General features: G+C 36.2%; 1 protein-coding gene across 1 annotated transcript in view; it reads left to right on the top strand.

Annotated features, from left to right (window-relative positions):
* LOC121312866 (lysophosphatidylcholine acyltransferase 1-like) overlaps window positions 1-21,847 on the top strand; it is an 86,167-nt gene that overhangs the window by 39,032 nt on the left and 25,288 nt on the right. The window contains exons 3-5 of the mRNA XM_041244721.1: window positions 1,753-1,967; window positions 15,961-16,073; window positions 16,962-17,022. Coding sequence (XP_041100655.1) covers window positions 1,753-1,967; window positions 15,961-16,073; window positions 16,962-17,022 — 389 coding nt within the window. The remainder of the gene's footprint in view (window positions 1-1,752; window positions 1,968-15,960; window positions 16,074-16,961; window positions 17,023-21,847) is intronic.

The raw sequence follows: 21,847 nt of genomic DNA on the forward strand, positions 1-21,847 counted from the left end.
ATATAATATAATAATTTGTATTGCCTCAGTTTTATATATTTAAAGAGCATATTAGAGACTTTTTTTTCCTTTTATCAGTACTGCAACCATACTCATTTACTGTTATTCAGCAGTCTATAAGTAGGGGTCTACCTAAATCGCTATTTCGCGAAAATTGTGAAATTCAACTAGTGCACAACACAAGCGATGCAAACTACATATCTTCCTTCTGTAGACAGGCTTTGTTATTCCTTCGTCGTCCTGTGTGCATTGCACTTAAGCAAAAAAAAAAAAAAAAAAAGAACGTCCACAAATAACATTTACAAACAAAAATGTGCCTGTGTACAGCTTTTCTGTGTTCTGTAGGGGTTGGGACAAAGTCAGTGCTGCATTATTTTGATTTAGGTTGCTAAAGTCTAGTTTTCAGCATTGGAGGTAAAATAGTAGAAATGGACAACAAAGCAAAAAAAGCAAAGTATATTTCGGTGATTGATTGTGTCAAGATATTTCCAAAAGAGACTGTACATGCAGATTTAGTTAATTGTTTTGCATATCTTGTAATGTGACTTCAAGAAAAGAAGAATTTATCGCTATTTAACTTCAGAATCACACATTAAACAAAATGCTACTACAGAGGCTGCTGAACAGAAAGTAAAATAAACAGCTTTCAGAAACCAAACTGGAAAGTCAGCGCAGACAAAAGGCATTCCTGCTGGCAAGTTAAATCAGTACTGCAACGATGTAGCACAGCCACCTGGCTTTAACCTGCTGCTTGCATTTTCACAGTTGGAATTTTATACCCGAATAGCCTCGTTTTCTTTGTTTTGACTCAGTACTAATAAAATAAATTATTGGATGGGACAAATAACATAACAGCGAACGTGCTGCACATATTGTCTTTCTCAAACTATACCAGATACCTTTGGGTGAACGAGTTTTGGGTCTGTTTCTGATCGATTTCCACATCTGTATAACTTGGCAAAGCTTTGCCTTAACTTCCAACCAATTCAGTGTATGCAGAACAAGCAGTCTCAATATATGGGCAAGTCAACTGCTGGGGTTTGCTGCATGCTTGCCTTTAACAAATGACACTCTGTTTTAGTAAGGAAGCAAGTACCACTATTTTTAGGCTTTATAGTGTTCTGAAACACTATCTACTTTGGTTTATTTAATGTTTAAACAGGTCCGTGAAATGTCCGAAATGTCTAGGAATAAAAGCAGTCAATACAATTAAGCAGTCACAAACTCTGAAGGGAAATGTAACTTGATAAACTATTATCCACAATAGAATTGAATTGTCCTGCCAAGACTAGATGCATGGCTGTTTATTAAAATGTAATGACTGTGTAATGGGCAGTGCTTTGTGATGCAATGCGGTTAAAGATACTACTGAACCCTGTGTTTGAGACACGGTAATAGCTCTTATGACCTATGAGCTCTGAAAGAAAACCACTGAACAGATAAAGAAATATATTAAAAACTAGATGAATCATGTCTACATGTACTAAAAAGCTTTGTGCTATATATGTGTGTGTGTGTGTGTCTTTCTTTTAAAACACGAATGTGCACTTAGGAAGACAATGGCTGAAATGTTACATTTTTTAATGCATGTTTGTGGATGAGGTGTGACAACAGTGGATGCTTGCAGCATGCTCCTTTTAAACTCATCAGTCCAAAAAGAGAGTAGCAGTATTTTAGACAAAGGTTCTGAAGAGAAGTTTTTTTTTTCTTCTGTCTAAATATTCTATCTTTGCGTGATCTTGTCTCTTGCAGAGTCTTTGATTTTCTGCTCAAAGTAATAATGCGTGCAATGTGGTTTGCTGGGGGGTTCCACTGGATGACTGTGAAGGGACGTCAGGCGCTGCCCACGGAGGCTCCGATCCTGACGCTTGCACCACATTCCTCTTACTTCGACGCCATTCCTGTCACCATGACCATGGCCTCTATCGTAATGAAGGCGGAAAGCAAGGACATTCCAGTTTGGGGAAGTAAGTAAATGCACAGTGTGTTTTCTATAAGCCATGTATCCTGAAAACTTGAGGCAGGACCAGGACTGGCATGTGAAAAAGGAGAGCACTGGCAGCTGCTCCAACCCAGTGTCTCATAACAGGCCATTAAAGTCCTATGAAGATAAAGCACATGGGAGATATTGTATATGTGTATTACTACTAATAGCAATATAGTAATATTTTTTACATTTCTTTCAGCACTTTTCAAGCACTTTTTTCACTGTCTCATTTTCAAAATGGTCTATTGGTGCTTTCATTGCAGAAGACAAATATAACATGGTATAGAAATAGCAAGAAACAAGTACTTACTTTATCCTATGCACTTGCTTCAAAACATGATTTTATATATATATATATATATATATATATATATATATATATATATATATATATATATATATATATATATATATATAGTATATAGTACCAGTCAAAAGTTTGAGTACACCTGCTTGAAACCAGGTTTTTCATGATTATCTATGCTTTTAACTGAATAAACTTGTCGATAAACACTTAATATTTCATTATATGATACGTGTACTTATATAAGCTGATAATCATAAGTGAATTGCATTCAAAAATTTAATTTTTAAATGAAAATGTAAATCTTGTCAATTTCAGTGAAATGGTCACCCAGAGTCAGTTAAAAGTCTGAAATGTGTATAACAAGGTGTTAGAACACTGGCCTAAGCATAAAAGTGTCTTTGTTAGATGTTCTCTGAGTTAACTAGCATGTTACCTAATAAACCTTTTGTCACCAATTATTGTTAACAGGTGAGGGCCCATGATTACTATAAATGTAGGTAGCATAGGCACAAGTTTGTCATTCCTGAATGTAAGGGAGCAGAAAATGGCAAAATACGCTCAATTAAGCAAAGAAATGAAGGTCAATCTTTAAGACAAATCGCAAGAACTTTGCAAGTGTATGTAACTGCTGTGGCCAAGACCATCAAACGATTTGAAGAAACTGTCACTCATTAGAACTGACCAAGGTCAGGCAGGCCAAGGGTGACCTCAGAATCAGAGAACAAGTTCATTCAAGTCACAAGTCTGCAAAACCGGCAATTAACTAAATACAAGCTCAGCTAAATGCTACTAGAAGTACAGATGTTACAACATCAACTGTTCAGATGAGATTGTGTGAAGCTGGCCTAACTGGAAGAATTGCTGCAAAGAAACCATTGTTAAGAGTGCAGAATAAGAGGAAGAGACTTTCTTGGGCCAAAAATCACAGAAACTGGATGTTTGAGGAGTGGAAGTCGGTCTTATGGACCGATTGAGTCAAAATATGAAATATTTGGGTCTAACCACTGAGTATTTGTAAGACACAGAGAGGGTGAGCGTATGAGTTCTGCATGTGTGGTTCCCACTGTCAAGCATGGAGGAGGCAGTGTCATGGTCTGGGGTTGCTTTGCTGGTGACAGAGTTGGTGATCTTTACCAAGTCCATGGCAAGCTCAAACCAGCATGGCTATCATAGCATACTTCAGAGGCATGCCATTCCATCATGATTACGGCTAGTTGGGCAGTCCTTCATTTTTCAGCAAGATAATGACCCGAAACACACCTCAAAGTTGTGCAAGAACTATCTGGCGAAGAAGGAAAGTGAAGGACATCTCGATCTAATGCACTGGCCTGCCCAGTCTCCAGACCTCAATCCCATAGAACTTGTATGGGACAAACTGAACAGAAGAGTCAAAGCAAAGCTACCCACAAGTGCCCTACATCTCTGGGAATTGCCACAGAAGAGCTGGGAAGACATGTCGGATGATTTCCTGCTGAAATTTGTTAACCGAATGCCTCGTGTCTGTGAGGCTGTTATTAAGGCAAAGGGTGGCTATTTCGAGGAATCCAAGATTTAGAGATAATTTTCTTGAACATTGCTTTGATACTCCTTACGTTTTGTTTTGTATATTGTAACATGTGTTTCCATTTTCAAGTATTTACAGAAACGTATACGATGTAAAACAGTCAGTTATGAAAAAAACCTAGTTTCCAGCAAGTGTACTCAAACTTTTGACGTGTGTGTGTGTGTGTGTGTGTGTGTGTGTGTGTGTGTGTCTGTGCACAACCATTCATTCAAACCCTGTATTAAATGTACAGTAGGGGTTTTCACACCAGTGCAATACTGATTTTTCTCTTAAAGGTATGCAGTTCTCACATCTACAGTATGAATTTGGTAGACAAAATGTATTTAAAAAAATTAAAAAGTTGAAAATGATTTAAGTTTCCCTGTTACAAAATGTGCTTTAGAAAAAAAAATGATGACTGTTCACATTTACATAATTTAACTGATGTAGGACCTCCTAATTCTTTAAACTATGCATTTAATAAAAATTAAAAAAGCACACAAATGATAGACTCTTGTTGGAACAGGCCATTTTGGTTTTGCCCTTTTTTCACACTTCCCATTGTTGAGACTACATTCATGTTAGTGTTTGCTGTGTTTCTGAATCTCTGATTTCAGGCCTTTTATTAAATGTAGTCAAACCAGTGCAGACAATTTTAGATTGTCGTCTGGAGGACACATGATATAATAATTTTGGTTTCAGCAGGTCAGAATTTGAAGCTTTGGTATCACAGTCTGCATAACCGTGTGCTGCCAGGTTTGAGTTCACTGTGTTACATACTGTAAAAGTCAAAGGCACCTGCTGTGCAAACAGTTTAAGTGTGTAATTTAGCCACTTACAGCCAAGTAAGAAGTACACAAGCTCTCATCAGCCAGTGATAAATGACAGACAATGCAGGAACGGTGATTTAGCAAGCTGTGGAACAGTGTGAATTCTGTTTTGCCTGCATTTGAGATGCTGCAGGCTGCAGCAATGCTTTAGATTTTGACTCCCTTGTAAATGATCTGGTACAAAGCCTCAGCTCCTCTTTGAAAATTGTCCTAGATAAAAGGCAAGCATGATGATATTCCCCAAGCAGGCTCCAATTAAGCTTTTTATTTCTGGAGCCTGCATCGACAAATATATATATATATAATATATATATATATATATATATATATATAGATATATATATATATATATATATATATATATATCTATATATATATTTAAGAAATAATAATTAGTAATAATCAGTTAAATGTTTTTTTAAAGCACATTTTGTAACAGGGAAACGTAAATCATTTTCAACTTTTTAATTTTTTTAAATACATTTTTTGTACCAAATTCATACTGTAGATGTGAGAACTGCATACCTTTAAGAGATCAGTATTGCACTGGTGTGAAAACCCCTACTGTACATTTAATACAGGGTTTGAATGAATCACTGCAGGATGTGTGTTAACCCTTAAGCTGTGTTTTAATCACACACCCTGAATTTTCTTAATGCTTTAATTCAACGTTTTTAAATTAAAAAATCATTTAAATACTTAATATGTGTAAATGTGCAGCAATGCTGTTGAGAAAGTAGTTAATTAAAAAAAAAATAAAACATGTTTAACCTTCGTTGCTACTAGAGCACTTGTATTCTTAGTATTGTTATATGGTAATATTACTGAGTGCAGTTCAGATAAGTCAAACAAAAGCTTTTGTAGACTATGTACTTTACAAATGAAATGAATGTGTCCTTTTGCTACAATAAGTGGCATATGAGTACATACTAGACCCCCAAGTCAGTTGAATCTGACAATGTAACTGCCTTAAAGGAAACACAACTGACTTATTCCAACTAGTTGAAAAATATGACTTCAACTAGCTGGTGAAAATTCAGCTCTGCCATTTACCATGAGTCTTGTGACAGAACATTCATTCTACAGGCACACTTGAAGCAGTTTAACAAAGGTATCTTTTTGCGAGTTGTGCAAGTACACATTTATCTACACTCCACAAAAATATTTTTGTCTGAAGTCTGTGTGTATTACAAAAACAAACAAAACTCGTCCTGAAGGGGGCACCAGAAAAAAACAGACTTTCAATGAAATAATTTTCTGACATTTTAATTCTTCATTTGAAAATATCTGTATTTGAAGAAACCAACAGTTTTTTAAACTACTTTTAAGCATGATTAAATAGTAAGTACACCCTGCTAGCAGTAAATTAATTGGAAGAATGATAAATTTGTTATGTTCAGCTATATATAATTTCTAACTAATTGAATCAGATAATTTAGAGAAAGTTTGGAACTTGGACTTTAATGCAGATTTAATGGAAAGTTATCAATTCTAGTTTTTACAGCCTATATCCATCAAACTTTATAAACCCACAGGGATTCAAAATGTTTGCATAAAACATTACTTGCATTTTTGTGTAAAAATTCCATGATAAATGAATCTGCTGTAGACCGTACTCATGCATCTTCATCGACCAAACTAAACGTTCTCTGTGGTGCTAAACAAACTGCAAATCCCAGGATTCATGAGATTCAATGTTGACTAGTGGTGCAATCGGCAACCCCATTTTTTATTTGATTAATAACATTTTCCTTTGAAATACAGTAGCTTTAAAAAAAAAAAAAAAAAAAACATTTATAAAGACTAAGGTGTCTGAAACTATTCTTTTGAATTCACCTTTGAAAGCCTCCTCAACTTCCCAAGCTGTTGGGTATTGCTGCTTATACAGTGGAGTGAGTCATTCCGAACACCTCCTTCTCTCAAGCACTGAAGCAGAGATAGCACTGTGTATCTCGCGAGTGCAGTTTCCTGGGCTTCGCAACATTGTATATTTTCTCCTGGAGCTGTGGCATTTCCTTACATTGGCAAGTGATATTTCACATCACAACCACATCTGCCATGTTTGTAAAGGGAGGGTTTGAAGTCATTATGAACTTGAGAGGATTTTAAATCCATTAAAAAAAATCCAGAAAAACCTCTTAATTCATAGTTACCTTTACAAAAAACTAAACTTTGTTAAATTCTTACCTCCAGAAATCCCAAAGTAAGAAATAACAACCTCTGTAGGGAAAACCTCTGATCTGGCAACACTGCCGGGATCTGCCACGTGGCGTCTCTTAAGATTTTGCCTCCTGAGGATGCACACACTGTAACTGAGGGGTCATTCCACGCATAGACGACATTTTAGATTTTGAGAAGTTGATTTTCTTTTACACTGTTTTCCAACTTTTTAACATTCTGTCAGAAAAAGGACATGTTTAACTTTCAGAAAAAGGTATCATGCCATCTAAGGATGGTAAATTCTCTTAATTAAGAGCAATTTATCTCTTCATCTTCTGTATGTAATGTCAGCCCTGTTACAGACATTTACATAAGTTTGAAATTGATTTCAATACCTATTTATGATAAGTCCAACATTTTGTCATACATAAACTGTCCCTTGTTACACTGAGTTTATTTACAAAATATGAATATTAAAAAAAACTAAATTTTTTCTAAAAATTTACGCCATTTTTTTTTTTTTTTAAGTTATAAATGCTAGGAGAATAACACCCCAATTTTCAGGTTGGATCATTGCTCTCTACTTTATTCACAAATACAAACAGAAGCATGTGTTATTTGTCAAATCCTACAATTTCAATAAAATCTTTACAAGTAATAGGGTTGACACTTTGGTAACAGTGTTGACAAGGACAAAATAGGTTAGTTTAATCACTCTTATAGTTTGGTTCTAATTTAATATTTTCAACCTTTTATAGGCAGGGACCAAAGATAACAGACACAAGGAGGACAAAAGATGTTACTTAATTCATAAAAATCATTAAACTCTTTAACAACTTAAAACTGTTATTTGATATATATATATATATATATATATATATATATATATATATATATATATATATATATATATATAATATATATATTAGAAAAACTTTCTTAAAACGTAGTCTGTTGCTTTCAATTTCTTAGTTTTTACATTCTTTTAATAGTTTGGCATAAAAATAAATTACCTGAGTGTGCTTTGTAGGGCACATGCAGCTAACGTCACGGTAGATCAGCTGACCTTGGGCAAGTGTCACGATCTGATGTATCCGCATTGTTGATGGAACAGGCGGAATGTTGGCTGGCATGTTTTTCATTGCACTGTCAATCGTTTCACTGTTGTGCTTCACAGTTGTGCCCGTGCTCAAATGCACTCGGGATGTCACGCCCTTTGCTGACAAGCTGAGGTGCACCTTTGCCATGGCTTGCCTAGAAGAAGTTCCATGACGCCTTTCCTCTTCAACTCTGTACTGAACATGAAGAAATTCCCTTTCTGCCTGTACTGACTACAGGGGCTGTCAGTAACAGGGTTGACGTTTTAGGCTAAGGTTGGCCATTGCTCACCATGTCGTGAAGATAATGAGAGCACATGTTGTGCATTAAGAAAGGGATCAAATTATTCTATTGATCATATTTTAAATGTAATAAAATGTCATGGTTTTCTACGTAAATTGAGGGTAACAGGGATGATGTGGTATGTTCGTCCCCTTGTGTCAAACAAAATAAAACATTTTTAAAAATTGTCTAAGAGAGGAGAAAATTACTTGTTTGTGCACCATGGTCTTCCTGGTAAGCAAATTATGTCACTTCCTTAGAATCGCATGACTTGAGGAATAGTACATTTTTTTTTTTTTTTTATAGGGGAGTTTCATCATAGTAACAGGGTTGACAGTAGATTGAGGGACACAAATAAATTGCATTTTTATTTTATTACAGATTAATTAATATAAAAAGAACAGCAATAAGATCATGTGGACTTTATAATATTGGTGAGATTTTGAAAACATGTTTGGATTTTATGGGTTATATGCTTAATAGAAGTTGAAAGATCATGATTGGGGACATGGCAGAATGCCGATCTTAGACATAAAAGTGTTTTTAATACATAGAAAAAACATGACTGATATTGTGTTTTATTACTAGAAAAACAAACAGATAATCACATATAAACAGAAGATAAGTTTAGTTTAATGTTAATTCAAAACCTTTCAAAAATATGTTAGAGGGACACAAAATGTCCTCTATTTGTGGAATGACCCTGAGACAAAAAGCACTGTCACTCAAGTACCGGCTGACTCTCAGTGTAAAGCCCGGAACACACCACCCAACCGTCTCATTGCAAAATAAAATCTTTGCGAGCGGGCATCACACTCGGTACGCACAATTTGTGATTTTTTTCATTTATTTTTTTTCTAATGTTTGACCTGCCCTGGATGCATAAAGCGCAGCGACCAATGTGGCAAATCGGTGATAATAGGCGAAAACATAAGGCTATGGTAGTAATGTGTACAATATTGGTTAGAAGGCAACGTGACCGTGAAGACCACCATGACTGGAGACATATATTCTCTCTCCTCATATATATATATATATATATATGTATATTTATATATATATAATTATTTTAATCCCCGACAGTGTAACGAATTTAATTAAATTTTAGATCAAATTAAATATCCGTAATCGATTACTTCCCCGATCTGTAGAAATCGCCGACAGGACATATCATCATGAAGATTTAGTAAGACTTTTTTTATTCGGTTAACCAAAAATTTTCGTAAAAATAAAATCATTTACATTAGACCAACATTGGGGGTCTGGTGGGTCAATACCGAAAACAAAGCCTTGTCAGTCACATACCTGAAAACAAAAGAAAGCTGATCTGCGTTTACCATTACAGGTACAACTTGGCTTCCTATACATTGCATCTAGAAAAACCTGAGACACCGAAGAGATTAAGCCGTTCTGTTGGAGGTACCAGAGAATATTGTGGCTATTGACAAGTGATTGCTGAACATGCTGTCGTATCAGACAATGTAATTCCACATAATTACCTCTATTTGAGGAATTGGTGCCTTCATCATGCCTTCTGAAAGCCAGAATCAATCAAGCATTTAATAACCTCAAGAATTTTTATCATTGTGATGTTTTGTGTATTGTATCCCTACACTTCTGCTCATCCAGCTGAACATCAGTCCAGCTTTGTCCAAAAGTTTTGAGTGCTACAGTGGCTCGCAAGTGAATTTGGGAACGCTCATGTTTTTGTGCTGTCTTCGATAGACATCCTATATTGCTTCGATTCGCAATTTTCAGTGACTTGACTATAGTCATTTTCATCAAATGACTCAAGTCCCTGCAAGAAAAGACTCGGCTCTCCACTGGACTCGAGTCATATCTTTGATAAAATAAATGACACGATCAGTTTCTTTTTCAATAACCACAACCCTTCTTCTGGTGTGTACAAGCCCTCATATGCAATGGTTTTAAAACTGTGATTTAGCTTCAGTTGCATTACTTGGACTGATTTCCTTTGTAGCTGCTATGTTTTAAGTTTATATCAAATATCAAATTAAATGCCACAATTTTATTTCATGTGGTTAAAGTATCTGAGAAAAACTATTAGGGAGTTTCACTGTTGAGCATGAAAAACACTCCTGGTTAAAAGCATTCTTTTGTTTTGTGGTATCCAATACTGTACATCAACTCAATTGAGCATAGGTAAAAGGCCCGCTGTACGGTCAATAACAAAATCTGCTTATAAATAGGCTGAAGAATCATTAATATACTGAAATGGAAAGACAAAACACAAGGCAGAAACAGTGGACCTTTAATGGTAAACATCAATGGGGCAAGTATGACCACATTATTGTGCATTATTGTATTTTTAATTGAAATGTTTTTTTTTTGTTTTTTTTTTACTTGTAGATTGCTAATCTCCTTTGAACTCTCTCTAAATTGAACTCTCAGAACTAATGACTCGAATTAACTCAAGTCAGATAGGTGACTCGACTCGAGCAAACTCTGACTCAACTCGAGCTTGGCATGTCAAAGTCTCGACTCGAGTCCCAATTTTTGAGACTCGATTACAACACTGACATACATACACACAACGTATTCCATTGGTTTGTATACAATGTGTGTGGTGGCATCTTTTGAAAACAAGCCCTAACAGCACCATAAGCATTGTACTTTTTAACTATTAGACTAAAAATATTTACAGAATACTTAAACTGCTACTACAACCACAATTCATTTATTATTATTAATAAAGTTTGTATTAAATTATTCCAAATCATGTTTTTATTTACAATGAAGGGAAAACATAATATTTACCAGGCTGTGTCCAGTCATACAACTGAATGCGGTGAACTTCGAGGGAATCGCATTGCAAAAAATGAAACATGTTTAAACTTTGCGAGCCGACCGAAATTGATCAGCCGATCCTATAAAATTGCATCGCAAAGCATAACACACTGAAAAATTGCGTCACTATTGATAGCATCAGGCAGTGTGTCCAGAGCTTAAGAAGAAAGATATCTGCATTTGCTATCGGTCAAAAATAGTCGACTGCGACTGACTCCAATGAGGTTCGACTGACGACTACGACTTGCGGCGATGGGAGGGGGCTTGCCAAGGTTGGTTGCTTACTTGAATACGTGAATTCGACTATATATTTGACTGTTCATGAAACTTGGTATAAACATTCATTAGCATGAAATCTGGAGAATAACGGTGGTGACCAAATTATTCATGAGTTCTGGCTTGTGACGGGCTGGCTGTAGCCAGACTGTATCTTGCCAGCTTCCTGAACTTTACATTGTGTAAGTTATTTAACATGTTGTGAATGTGGATCATGGTATTTCCATATCTACTATGACTATCTATATCTTAGAAGATATGTTAACTGCTTATCAGATATCACCCAGATATTTTAGAGACCGTATTTACTTTCTTCTTAATGGCTTGTGATTATTTATGTTACTGAAGGTTAAGTCTTAAATTGTTTGCTTGAATTTGTTCAAGTCCTTCTATTGAAATTTGTTAGAGAAAGGTAGTATATGTGTCAGTCACACCCCAGGAGAAATGTGTCAAGATATGTTGATTCATTGACCCAAACAAAATTTGCATACATAGTCTGCTTCCCCATTTTCTTGCTATTTTTGTTGATTCAGTGTGTTATTACATTTTGAGACAACATATTTAATCATATGCAAATCCTGTTATATTAGATTAAATGAAATGGAACTGACAAAACACTGAACTGAAATTATATTATACTGTAAAAAAAGAAAAACAAGCAGGATATACTATCCATTTTTATTTGAAGCACTCAAGGTTATCTACAAATTATCAGTAGAGCTTTTGTCTGAAGTCTGCAGCCACGGAAACAATCAGGATGCACAAAACCCATGACATGAAATTCAGTAGGCACAGTTTGGAAAAGTATCAGCACTTCATGGAAACAGTCAGGTTTTGAGAGAAGTGTGAAGATTAATTATATTTAAAAAAAAAAAAAAAAAAAAAAAGGTACAGTTGGCACACCCAAGGTCAACACATTGATGTGTCTGCATGCAAACCCGCCCACTGGAGAGCACAAAACAATCTTGTAGAATGCCAGAATGATCAATCGCTTACCAAGTTATAATGATACAAACAGTGCCACTTTTAATCAGTTGCTGGCTATAGTAATGCTTTCAAGCTGAGACCTGGTAAGAAACAGACATGTATGGTTAAAAAAAAAAAAAAATCCCATTTTATCTTAAACCCGTGTCTTGCCTTTATGCTCACAGAACATTACTTGTTTTTGTGTTTAACATTTTCAGCCAACATTCCAGTGCAGGAACAGAGCCCAATAATTCCATCCCAGTTTCTGTCAGATATTTCGTAACCTTTCTCATAACAGAGCTTGGTACAGACGGCGTTAACAGCAAGCAGTGCTCAGGAAGTAAAAGGGGAAGGAGTTGATCAGTATGCCAGGTAGATTTTGATCAGCCAACAGAAACAAGATCCAGGTGGTTTCATGACCTTGAGTCTAGAAGGGAGATTGAGACTACTCCTCTTCCTAACTCAAAGAAAATAAAATGTCCTAAGAGTGTAGCTAGATGCTAAATATTACGCAATACCAATGCATTTTTCTGCCAAGTTTGAAGTGCCCTTCTTCCTGCATTAGAATGGTGTCTGAAAATGTTCAACAATGGTTGGTTAGCAAAAAGAGTACAACCAAATTTGTTTGGTAGATTTTCAAATTTTGAAATATAGGCCACTATATTAAAAAGGTGTTTTGTAAAAAAAAAAATATCAGCAAAGTTAATTACGTTGCGGGGTCACTATCAATCCATAGCTACTGGACAGCCTTTCAGATGGAACGCTCGTGGCTTGCAAACACAGGTACTTGCAAGCTAAAGCGGGAAGAGGTGGAAATGACTGGGTATGCATCTTCCACCAGTTTTAATGGATTAACCTTGATATCACTTTTAGGTAAGCGGAGAACTGAGAATCTCATGTTTAACTGTTTGACACAGATGGGTTTCTTGCAAGTACTTCAGGTTTTCTCTTGAATGCCTGTTTCAAAAGTGAGGTTAAGCTGTTCTTGGTTTTCCTTTTTCTTGAGGCAAGCAAAGTGTGGGTGCTGCTTTCACCATGTCAAGTCCAAGTTCCAAAGAGACTTATTGTTCCTCACCTTGGGCCTGGCTAGATCCACCAGATCCATTTAAAAGCCATTTTGACCACTTCCACAGTTTCCTGCTTAACTGCTACAAGAGTAACATCCTTATTTTCAAGATACAATTGTCTAAAACGGGGATCCAGAAATGAGCACACACTCAAACGGTTTCACTTCTTCAGCTGAGTAGCGAGACTACAAATCCTCTGATATGGTATGGTTGAGCTGCTTAACCATTTCTCTGTCTTGGCCAGCATTCAGTTCCACAGTATCCATTTGGAAGTGCTGCAGAAGTGGATGGAGCAGATATGGTTACATGTTCTTCTCCACTGAGAGAATCTGTAAACTCCAGCAGTGGTTCCATCACTTATGCTATATATTCTAAGACTGTAATCAATCTATCGTCAGCATTAAATGGAAGTTTTTGCAGTCCTGTGGCAGGGTGGCAGAGATTGCCTGCTGCTGCTCAATAAATGTGATTACCACTGATGCAGTTGACCCCCATCTTGTAGGAACACCCTGCAAAAATATCAAAACCCTTTTAATCAAAAACACCACACATTTAAATATGCAAGATAAATACATGTTTCTATTTATGATAATTCTCTAATTGAGATACATGACTAGAACATAAAAACAAGTTTAGACTGAGTTGCAATGTCATTTTATAAAATAAAAATAAAAGGTTTCTGTTGCTTCTCCTTCAGATTTTGTTTAATCTTTCAGCTTCTATAAAAATGAGCAACGACAAGACGGCACACTCAAACTGCTCTCTATACCAAGTCAATTTTAAGTCCACTGTTTACTGCCAAACATACATTGTGCCCAAAACAACTTGGCCTTTGAACCTCCATATGCACTTTGATTTTAACGCCCAGTCTTTATTGACAAAATGATAGGTAAATGACATGTATGCATTGCTGTTCCTGCTTGTCCACATGTCACTAGTACAGGAGAAAAAAGTAAGTCCATCCAATTCCGCCTTCAAGCGGGAGATTTCGGTCTTATACATTACTGGTTTGTGCATACCACTGAAGCATTTTCTTGATGGAATCTTTTATCCAACATGTTTCAGATGTCGAAATCCAGGTTTCGCAGCCACATGGAATGGCTGCATATCCTTGCACATAAAATAAGCAATGGCATTTGTAATGTCTGTTTCGGGTGATCCTTGCTATATTTTAATTTACGTTCTAGAAACATGGTTAATGTTATATTTGAGCTTCTTCGTTCAGATTTTACTCTGTCATATTTTGGTATCGCAGAAGCACATGAATATGAATCTGTATTGTGATCTCTTAGATGGGTGAAGAGATTAGTGGTATCCCTTTGCATTATTGGTATTTGGTATTGTTTTCCGACACTGCCAACAGGTGGGCTTATTACCTTGCGGATCACTCTCTGTCACTTCAAACAACTGGCACACTGGACTGATGCTGTTTTGTTTTTTTCTAAAATCTTTTCGGAAGTGTGACAGGGCAAAGTTGTCCTACCCCTTTAAGGGGAGGAGGGTCACGTGATTGGTGACCACTCTGGCTCTGGAGTAGAGCTACAGCCCAGAGCCGGAATGGCTGCCTGTTAAACACAAGACCCCAGTCATCAAATTGGGGAATTATATAATTAATTGTTTAATTGGACCAGCTGGCCAGTATAAAGCCTGCCATGGTGCAGCACGCAAGATAAAACAAAAGAGAAGCGCTGAAGTGCTGGGGGCTGTGTGTTTTGCTGCCTTCCTGACTGAGTTTTGTATGTTTTGTTTAAGATATTTCTGTTTTTTTGTTTAAATCTTTGTTTTGGCCACTGTGCCCTTTATTTTGCCGTGTGCCATGTTGCAATGTCCCACTATGCAGTACATACGTCTTACACCTCATGCAGACAGTTCAGTGCTGCTTACTGCTTTCATGAACAGGTGCGCTGTTATCCATAAACATATCATTGGGTAATGGATGAAAATATGATTATCGATAATCATTTTTCAACGCAGTAAAATAATCGATAATGTCACAATAATTGATTTATTGTTCCAGCCCTATGAGGAAGTATGGTTTGGTGTACCATTTTTGTGTGCATTATACTGTCACTTCAACTGCTTGTATCACATAAACTATTTTTGTGTTAAGGCAGATTGTACTTCCACTTTGTGGTTGTGTAGCTTTATGACTTCAGTATGCAAATGCTTCATATTTGGTACACATCTTTATTGTATGGCTCTACTGGGAGAAGTTTGATCGTGGGTACAGGGAAAATGTACTTTTTTTTTTTATCAGTTGTTAAAGAAAAATGTACTTCATCACTGCGTGTCATATTTCAAAAACTGTTAATGATAAGTTATTTAAAAATATTTGGACTACAACCACTACTTTTCTGTTTAAATTATTTTGCAGGCAAAGAAGTTGTGAGCATAATTGTGGTTGTACCCTTATGATGGTTTACCATGGTAGTTTTGCAGTTTTACCATGCTTTTCCCACAATTATACTATAATTTACTCTGGTTTACCAGCATTTATGTGCTTTACCTTATCTTTACTATATATGCAGAACTTTTATAAGGGTAGCACCATTTATATGTAGGCTTCATAGAATATATAGTAGCAATACCTTCCTCTTAAAGTAATTGACATTTCTGTTTTCTTTTCTTTTCTTTAGCCTTGATCAAGTACATTCGTCCAGTGTTTGTCTCACGTTCAGATCAGGATTCCCGGAAAAAAACGGTTGAAGAGATAAAGAGGAGAGCCCATTCAGAAGGAAAATGGCCTCAGGTACGGTATGATCCAAATATATATACCAGCTGACACTCAGTTTAGATCAATTATATTGGTTAAATGAAGTGTATTGATTTTGGAAACTCCACCCTCTCGATGGAGTTAGAGGCTAGTGTATTCTATAAAAGCCTGCCCGTGAATTTGTTCAAGGGAGACGCTGGTTCTTTTGAGCAAATAAGGACTTTGGAACTCTTGTTCAGTGGAAAGCAGATTGCACAAATGTCCATACATCTTTTGAGAAAAGTAGGTTCTAATCTTTTGGTTTTTAAAAATAAAACACTAATAATTTCTCAACAAATCATCCCAACCCAGTCTCTTTTTTTGTACTGCAGATGCATTCTGCAAGAGGCTATTAGTACAACTCTCACCTAAACAGAGGTGTTAACTTAAACGCAAGCAAGCTTTCAATTGTCCCTCCTGTCGCCGCCCCCCCCCCCCCCCCCCCACACACACACAAAATTGTCTTGTTGCCCATCCTTTTTTTTCGAATTGGTAAATGCACACTGGTAACTAAGCAAATGGTTCAAGATCTAGACATTAAAACATGTGTAAGTTTTTTTTTTTTTTTTCCCTAGTTCCAAAAGTGTAAATGATTAGCTCCTGATAATCCCCCCAGGACCATGAATTAAATGTTGGATGAAATAGGGAAGCAGGCTATGGCAAGAACAGTGGCTTTTCGTTAATGTGTTTGAAATTGGTCAAAACTAGTGAAAGGACAACAGCAAAAAAGGGACACTTTTAAAAGAGGGTCTGGTTAGAGTAAATCAGTTTCAGATCTGACTATAAAGCATTTGAAAGTGCTGTAATCAATTCTTAACCTCCTGTTTTGATTGTGTATTACTAGCAGAAATGCATCTAACTGGTCTTTTTGTTTTATTATTTCAGATAATGATATTCCCTGAGGGAACTTGCACCAACAGGTCCTGTCTGATCACATTCAAGCCTGGTATGTATATTGCAGCTTTCTGCTGAAACAGCAGATTGGCAAAAGCAACAGCCTAGTGTGGCCAAACAGGCTTCTGTGTGTTTTAGCAACCACTGTATGAGGTAGTATCCCTGAGCATCCTGTATGAAGTAACTGGTGATCTAATTCTTGGAGCACATTCAAACAGCCACCCAGATACTACTTTAGTTATTTCTGGGATTATTATTATTATTATTATTATTATTATTATTATTATTATTATTATTATTATTATTATTATTATTATTATTATATGTGTTGGAGTCAATACATAGTTTCACTGCACTAAGTAGCAATCTTCTGTTGCTTGTGCTGCTACTCTGCATTTATACCACATATAAATTATACCACCTGCATTATAGACTTTCCCCTCCCCCGTGTGTGTGACCCTGGTATCTTTCGTGATGGTAGCAATATTTATTCAGTGGAATTTTGTGTTTTAAATGGATTGCAGTTAGAGCCAATCTAATTCAGATGATTTTGTTGAATGACTTTGATCTTTGTAGCCATTCATTTGTTCATTTATCCACGTTATGCAAAGGAAAGTTACATGTGTAGCTAACTGGTGGTGATTCTTCAGGAAGCGCTTTGCATTTCTGTGCATACAATTTCAAGAAATGTGGAATGAAGTTACACCAGAGACTTTGAGAAAGTACATAGACACAATGCCAAGCTGTTATTGATACCAAAGGTGGCCATAATAAATATTAGCATTAAAGACTGACAGGCGCCTGCCATGTGGATGTGTGCATTAGCTGCTGAGTGACGGGCAGGAGATTGAAACGGAGGTTGCAGTTGATATGCCTCACGGGCGAACAGGTCTTATTTACATAGACGCAGACTACAGCTCAGGTGACACTACCAGCAATGGTAGTTCACTGAGGACATACAGGGGAATGTACGTAAACAAAAATAAAACACTGTACAAATACTATAAAATAAAAGATGCTGTGAAAATGGCATGCACACTCCCTAGTGCATGGATGTCCTGCTTATTCACATCGCTGTCTATACTTAGGTGGGATCTACAATCCCTGAACTAATCTCTATAAACAAACTCTGGCTACTCGCCCGGCCGTCTGCAGTTTTGGTTATTTTTTTTGGCTCCCCTCATGGCTTTTGGAGGCTTTCAGCAAGATGTTTCGCTCTCTTTATCCAGACGTTCGTCAGCCCTTTGACTTTGCAGCAGCCCTTGGATGAATAAACTGAACCTTTTTTATACCTGAAGGCCCTCTGGAACACATCTACCTGCTGATTAGATTCCACACCTGGTAATCACACACAGGGCAGTAACCACAGCTGATATTCTACCGAGGTCAAGCTGACAGTGTTTTATATACATTTACAAGGACTTTTCAGATAGCAGTTATTATATATATTTGTTTTTTAACATGAACCACATCTGTCGGAAAAACAAGCAGTGCATTCTTGGCGAGTATTCTCGCCCAATTTTGTACAGTTTTTTTGTGAGTTTGTCACTGCTCGAATTGAAATAAGAACTTTGAACACGTTCTCATTGGATGCTTGTAGAGCCCCTTTTGTCCACTCTCATAATTAAACTTTTTTGAAATGCTGTTTTGACAGTTTTTGGTATTTAGTATTCAAAATTGAAATGTATGTTCCTTCATGTACTTTGCCAGAATTTGTACTACAGCATTTGTGATGCCCAAAGAACACAGAGGACATGGCCTCATAGCTAGTTACAGCCATGATAACACACAGGAGGCAAGCTTTCCCAGGAGTTTCAGGTACTTCATTAATTAATTACACAATTACAATAATACACACTATTTCCAATATACATTTACACAAAAAGACCTGTTCATGTGCAGGGGTCCTGCCCTGCCGCAGACACTTTCAGACATATCTGTAGCTGTGTTTTTAGTTTTGTATTGGGTTAAATAAGATGAGTTTGCAAAAATGTAGAACTAATTTCTGTAGTAAATTAATATTTTATTTTGTGTGACAAATCTTGAGGTATTCTAATAAATTTGCACGCTGCTGTATGTGTCCTGCTTCCTCCTCTAACGTAGCATTTATATATTTTATTGCCATATTACTTTAAATACCTCATGCCTCATAAAACATTTTAAATACACATAACATAGTGGAACATAGTGTTCCTCTACAGTTAAAAGTATCCTCCCTGTTACCTTATCATCCCATAATTTGGCTGATATCGTGCAGTAGTGAGAATTTTGAGGTTCCTGATGAAAGACCAAAGTGTTATGAGATGCATCCTTTACAATTGTTACACAGTTCTGCAGGCTTGATCTGCGTCTCACTCTCTGTTTCTTTACTGGAAAAAGACTAATAACATGAGAGATTTTTTGTAACCAAAGCTATTAGTTCCTTCCCCCAAAAAAATAAAAAAAGTGTATGAGATGGTTTTATGGAACATGATTTGACTTTGTTCTGTTGCTGGAAACATGCATTTGTGTAAAAACAGATGATAATCTATTGCAACAGAAACATTTCAGATTTTAGTGTTTTATTTATCAAGTGGGGGAGAAAATGTAGAGGTGCATAATGTACCAATTAGTTATGTTTAATCAGCCATTTGCTGGATATGCAGCGGACGCATTTTCCTGTTGTGTGTATCATTAATAAAACTGAATGCGTTGACACTAGAATTATTTATTTATTTATTTATTTATTTATTTTTGTCATTTTGCTTTTAATCCAACGCAAGTTACAGAGACTTGGGGGTGAACTATGCATGACTATTGCTGCTTCAGTCACTTACAATAGGACCTCGGTTTTACGTCTTATCCAAATTGAATTTATGATTTGGATTTTTGGTTACTCTGACATTCAAATAAGGAAAATGATTCATTCACTGAAAAACATTTCACAGGTAATACAATGTAGCCCCGTGCCTATCCACATGAATCCACATATCCACATGAATTTGAGGACCTCCTTGAATTTGCGTTTTAAATATATATATACACACACATACACACACACACACACATCCTTTGTTCTATTGTGTTTATAGTCATTCGAAGTAAATCTGCTGCTCCAACATTGAGTTATCAGTGAACTTGCTTTGAACTTGCTTTGAACTTGAGTTACAGGTCCTAAGTCCTAAGGACTGAACAGACTTCCTCATTCAATCTCTCTGTATAACTGTAAAGTAGGTGGGGCAGTTCACAAGTCACATGATTTGAATGTATTGAGCCAGGCTGTTCAGTCACAGTTCTAGTGATTCCTTAGACAAGCTCAAACTCGGTATTGGAGCAATACTAACCCAGAACCACTCAGAATAATTACAAACACCATATAGGGAGGGGAATGAAAAAAAAAAAAACAATTCAAATTACTTCTGAAGCTATTTACTCTTTAACCCTTTCAGTCCTGAATTGTTTTTGTCGAGCTGAAGAATAAACTTTTTTAAATTTTTAGATAGAGAAGAGGACTAAACTTTAGTATGTATTTATTTTTTACATATTTATAGAGCACACTACCTCAAACTGGGACCTAGTCCTGTGAGGTTCCAAAGTGATTTTGGACGACTGAAAGGGTTAATACAGAATTTCCCCGGTCCAGTGATTTTTAAGAGGAAATATTAACTACAGTACATACAGCAGAGACCTTTCTGCTTTGCTGCTGTATGCTGGAAAATTAATTTATTTCATTGTCATAAGGGTTTTATTCATTATGTGGCATTTAATTGGGTGTTTTAAATATGTTATACGGGAATAAAAATGCGCATGCAAGATCTGTCTGGCAGTATTGTTTAATTAGGTAGTGTTGTGTTTTTGTCTACCTCTTGTCTTGTTCATCAGGATTTTAAAGGCTTTTAGTTTCAAAAAGTATTCTTCTCACATATGTATTCTTCCTTTCGCATCATGAATGATAATGCGTAGTGTTGATATGTTTCGTAAACCAGTATATTTTTGTTATTGAAACAACTGATCCTAAGTGCAATTTCCTTGTACAATCTGTATTCATATGGTCAACAGGCTGGATTTTGTGAGCCGTCTTTTAACTTTTTTACTGTTTTGTGTTGTTGAAATAATACTCTTCTTTTTGTTATGTACATTCAGTTTAACATGTTTTTGTCACAGTGCTCCCAGTTTTCAGTGCTTGGTTTAACATTTCTACCCCTGAAATCCATAAATGATTATAGTTGGGTTTTTTGTTCCCCACAGCTGACACACTTTCTGGGAGTGGATAATGTGGAACGTACAAGCACAAAACTGTTTTCCAATAATATTAGGTGTCCTAACAGTTTTACTGCAGCTTAATAAATGGCAAGCTTCTTTCTTTTTTAAGAAAACAAATGTGAAGATGCTGACATAAGTGCAACTTGTCATTGATGGTTTTCCCAGAATATGGAATTTTAATAAGCTTTTACTTGGAAATATTCTTTCATTTTCACACCAAGATCAGCCTAACGTACTTATTGAATTTCAGAAAAGGGAACATTATAGAATTGTTGTGTTTCGCTTGTTGTTACAGATCTCCTTCTTGATATATATTTTTTCTGTTTTGTTTTGTTTAATATCCTCAGCTTTCACTATTTATCATGCTTACTAATTGTTTCAGCAAAAAAAAAAAAAAAAAAAAAAAAAAAAAAAAGCCAGCCGGGTCTGAGACTGAAGTGGTGCTGTAATTTCTATCACTTCTCAAACCAGTTTTGCATGACGAGTGTCCATTTCTTGCTCACGTTTCCCATAATTGCAGAGGGGTCAGAAGTTAGTTGTGCAAACCTACAGCTATTCCCTCACTTCTTAAAGCTGAATTTCTGGTCTTTTGAACTGCAAACCCGGTTGTTAATTAATGCTCTGGTAAACAAGCG

Source organism: Polyodon spathula, chromosome 3 (assembly GCF_017654505.1).
Source record: "Polyodon spathula isolate WHYD16114869_AA chromosome 3, ASM1765450v1, whole genome shotgun sequence".
Taxonomy (NCBI): domain Eukaryota; kingdom Metazoa; phylum Chordata; class Actinopteri; order Acipenseriformes; family Polyodontidae; genus Polyodon; species Polyodon spathula.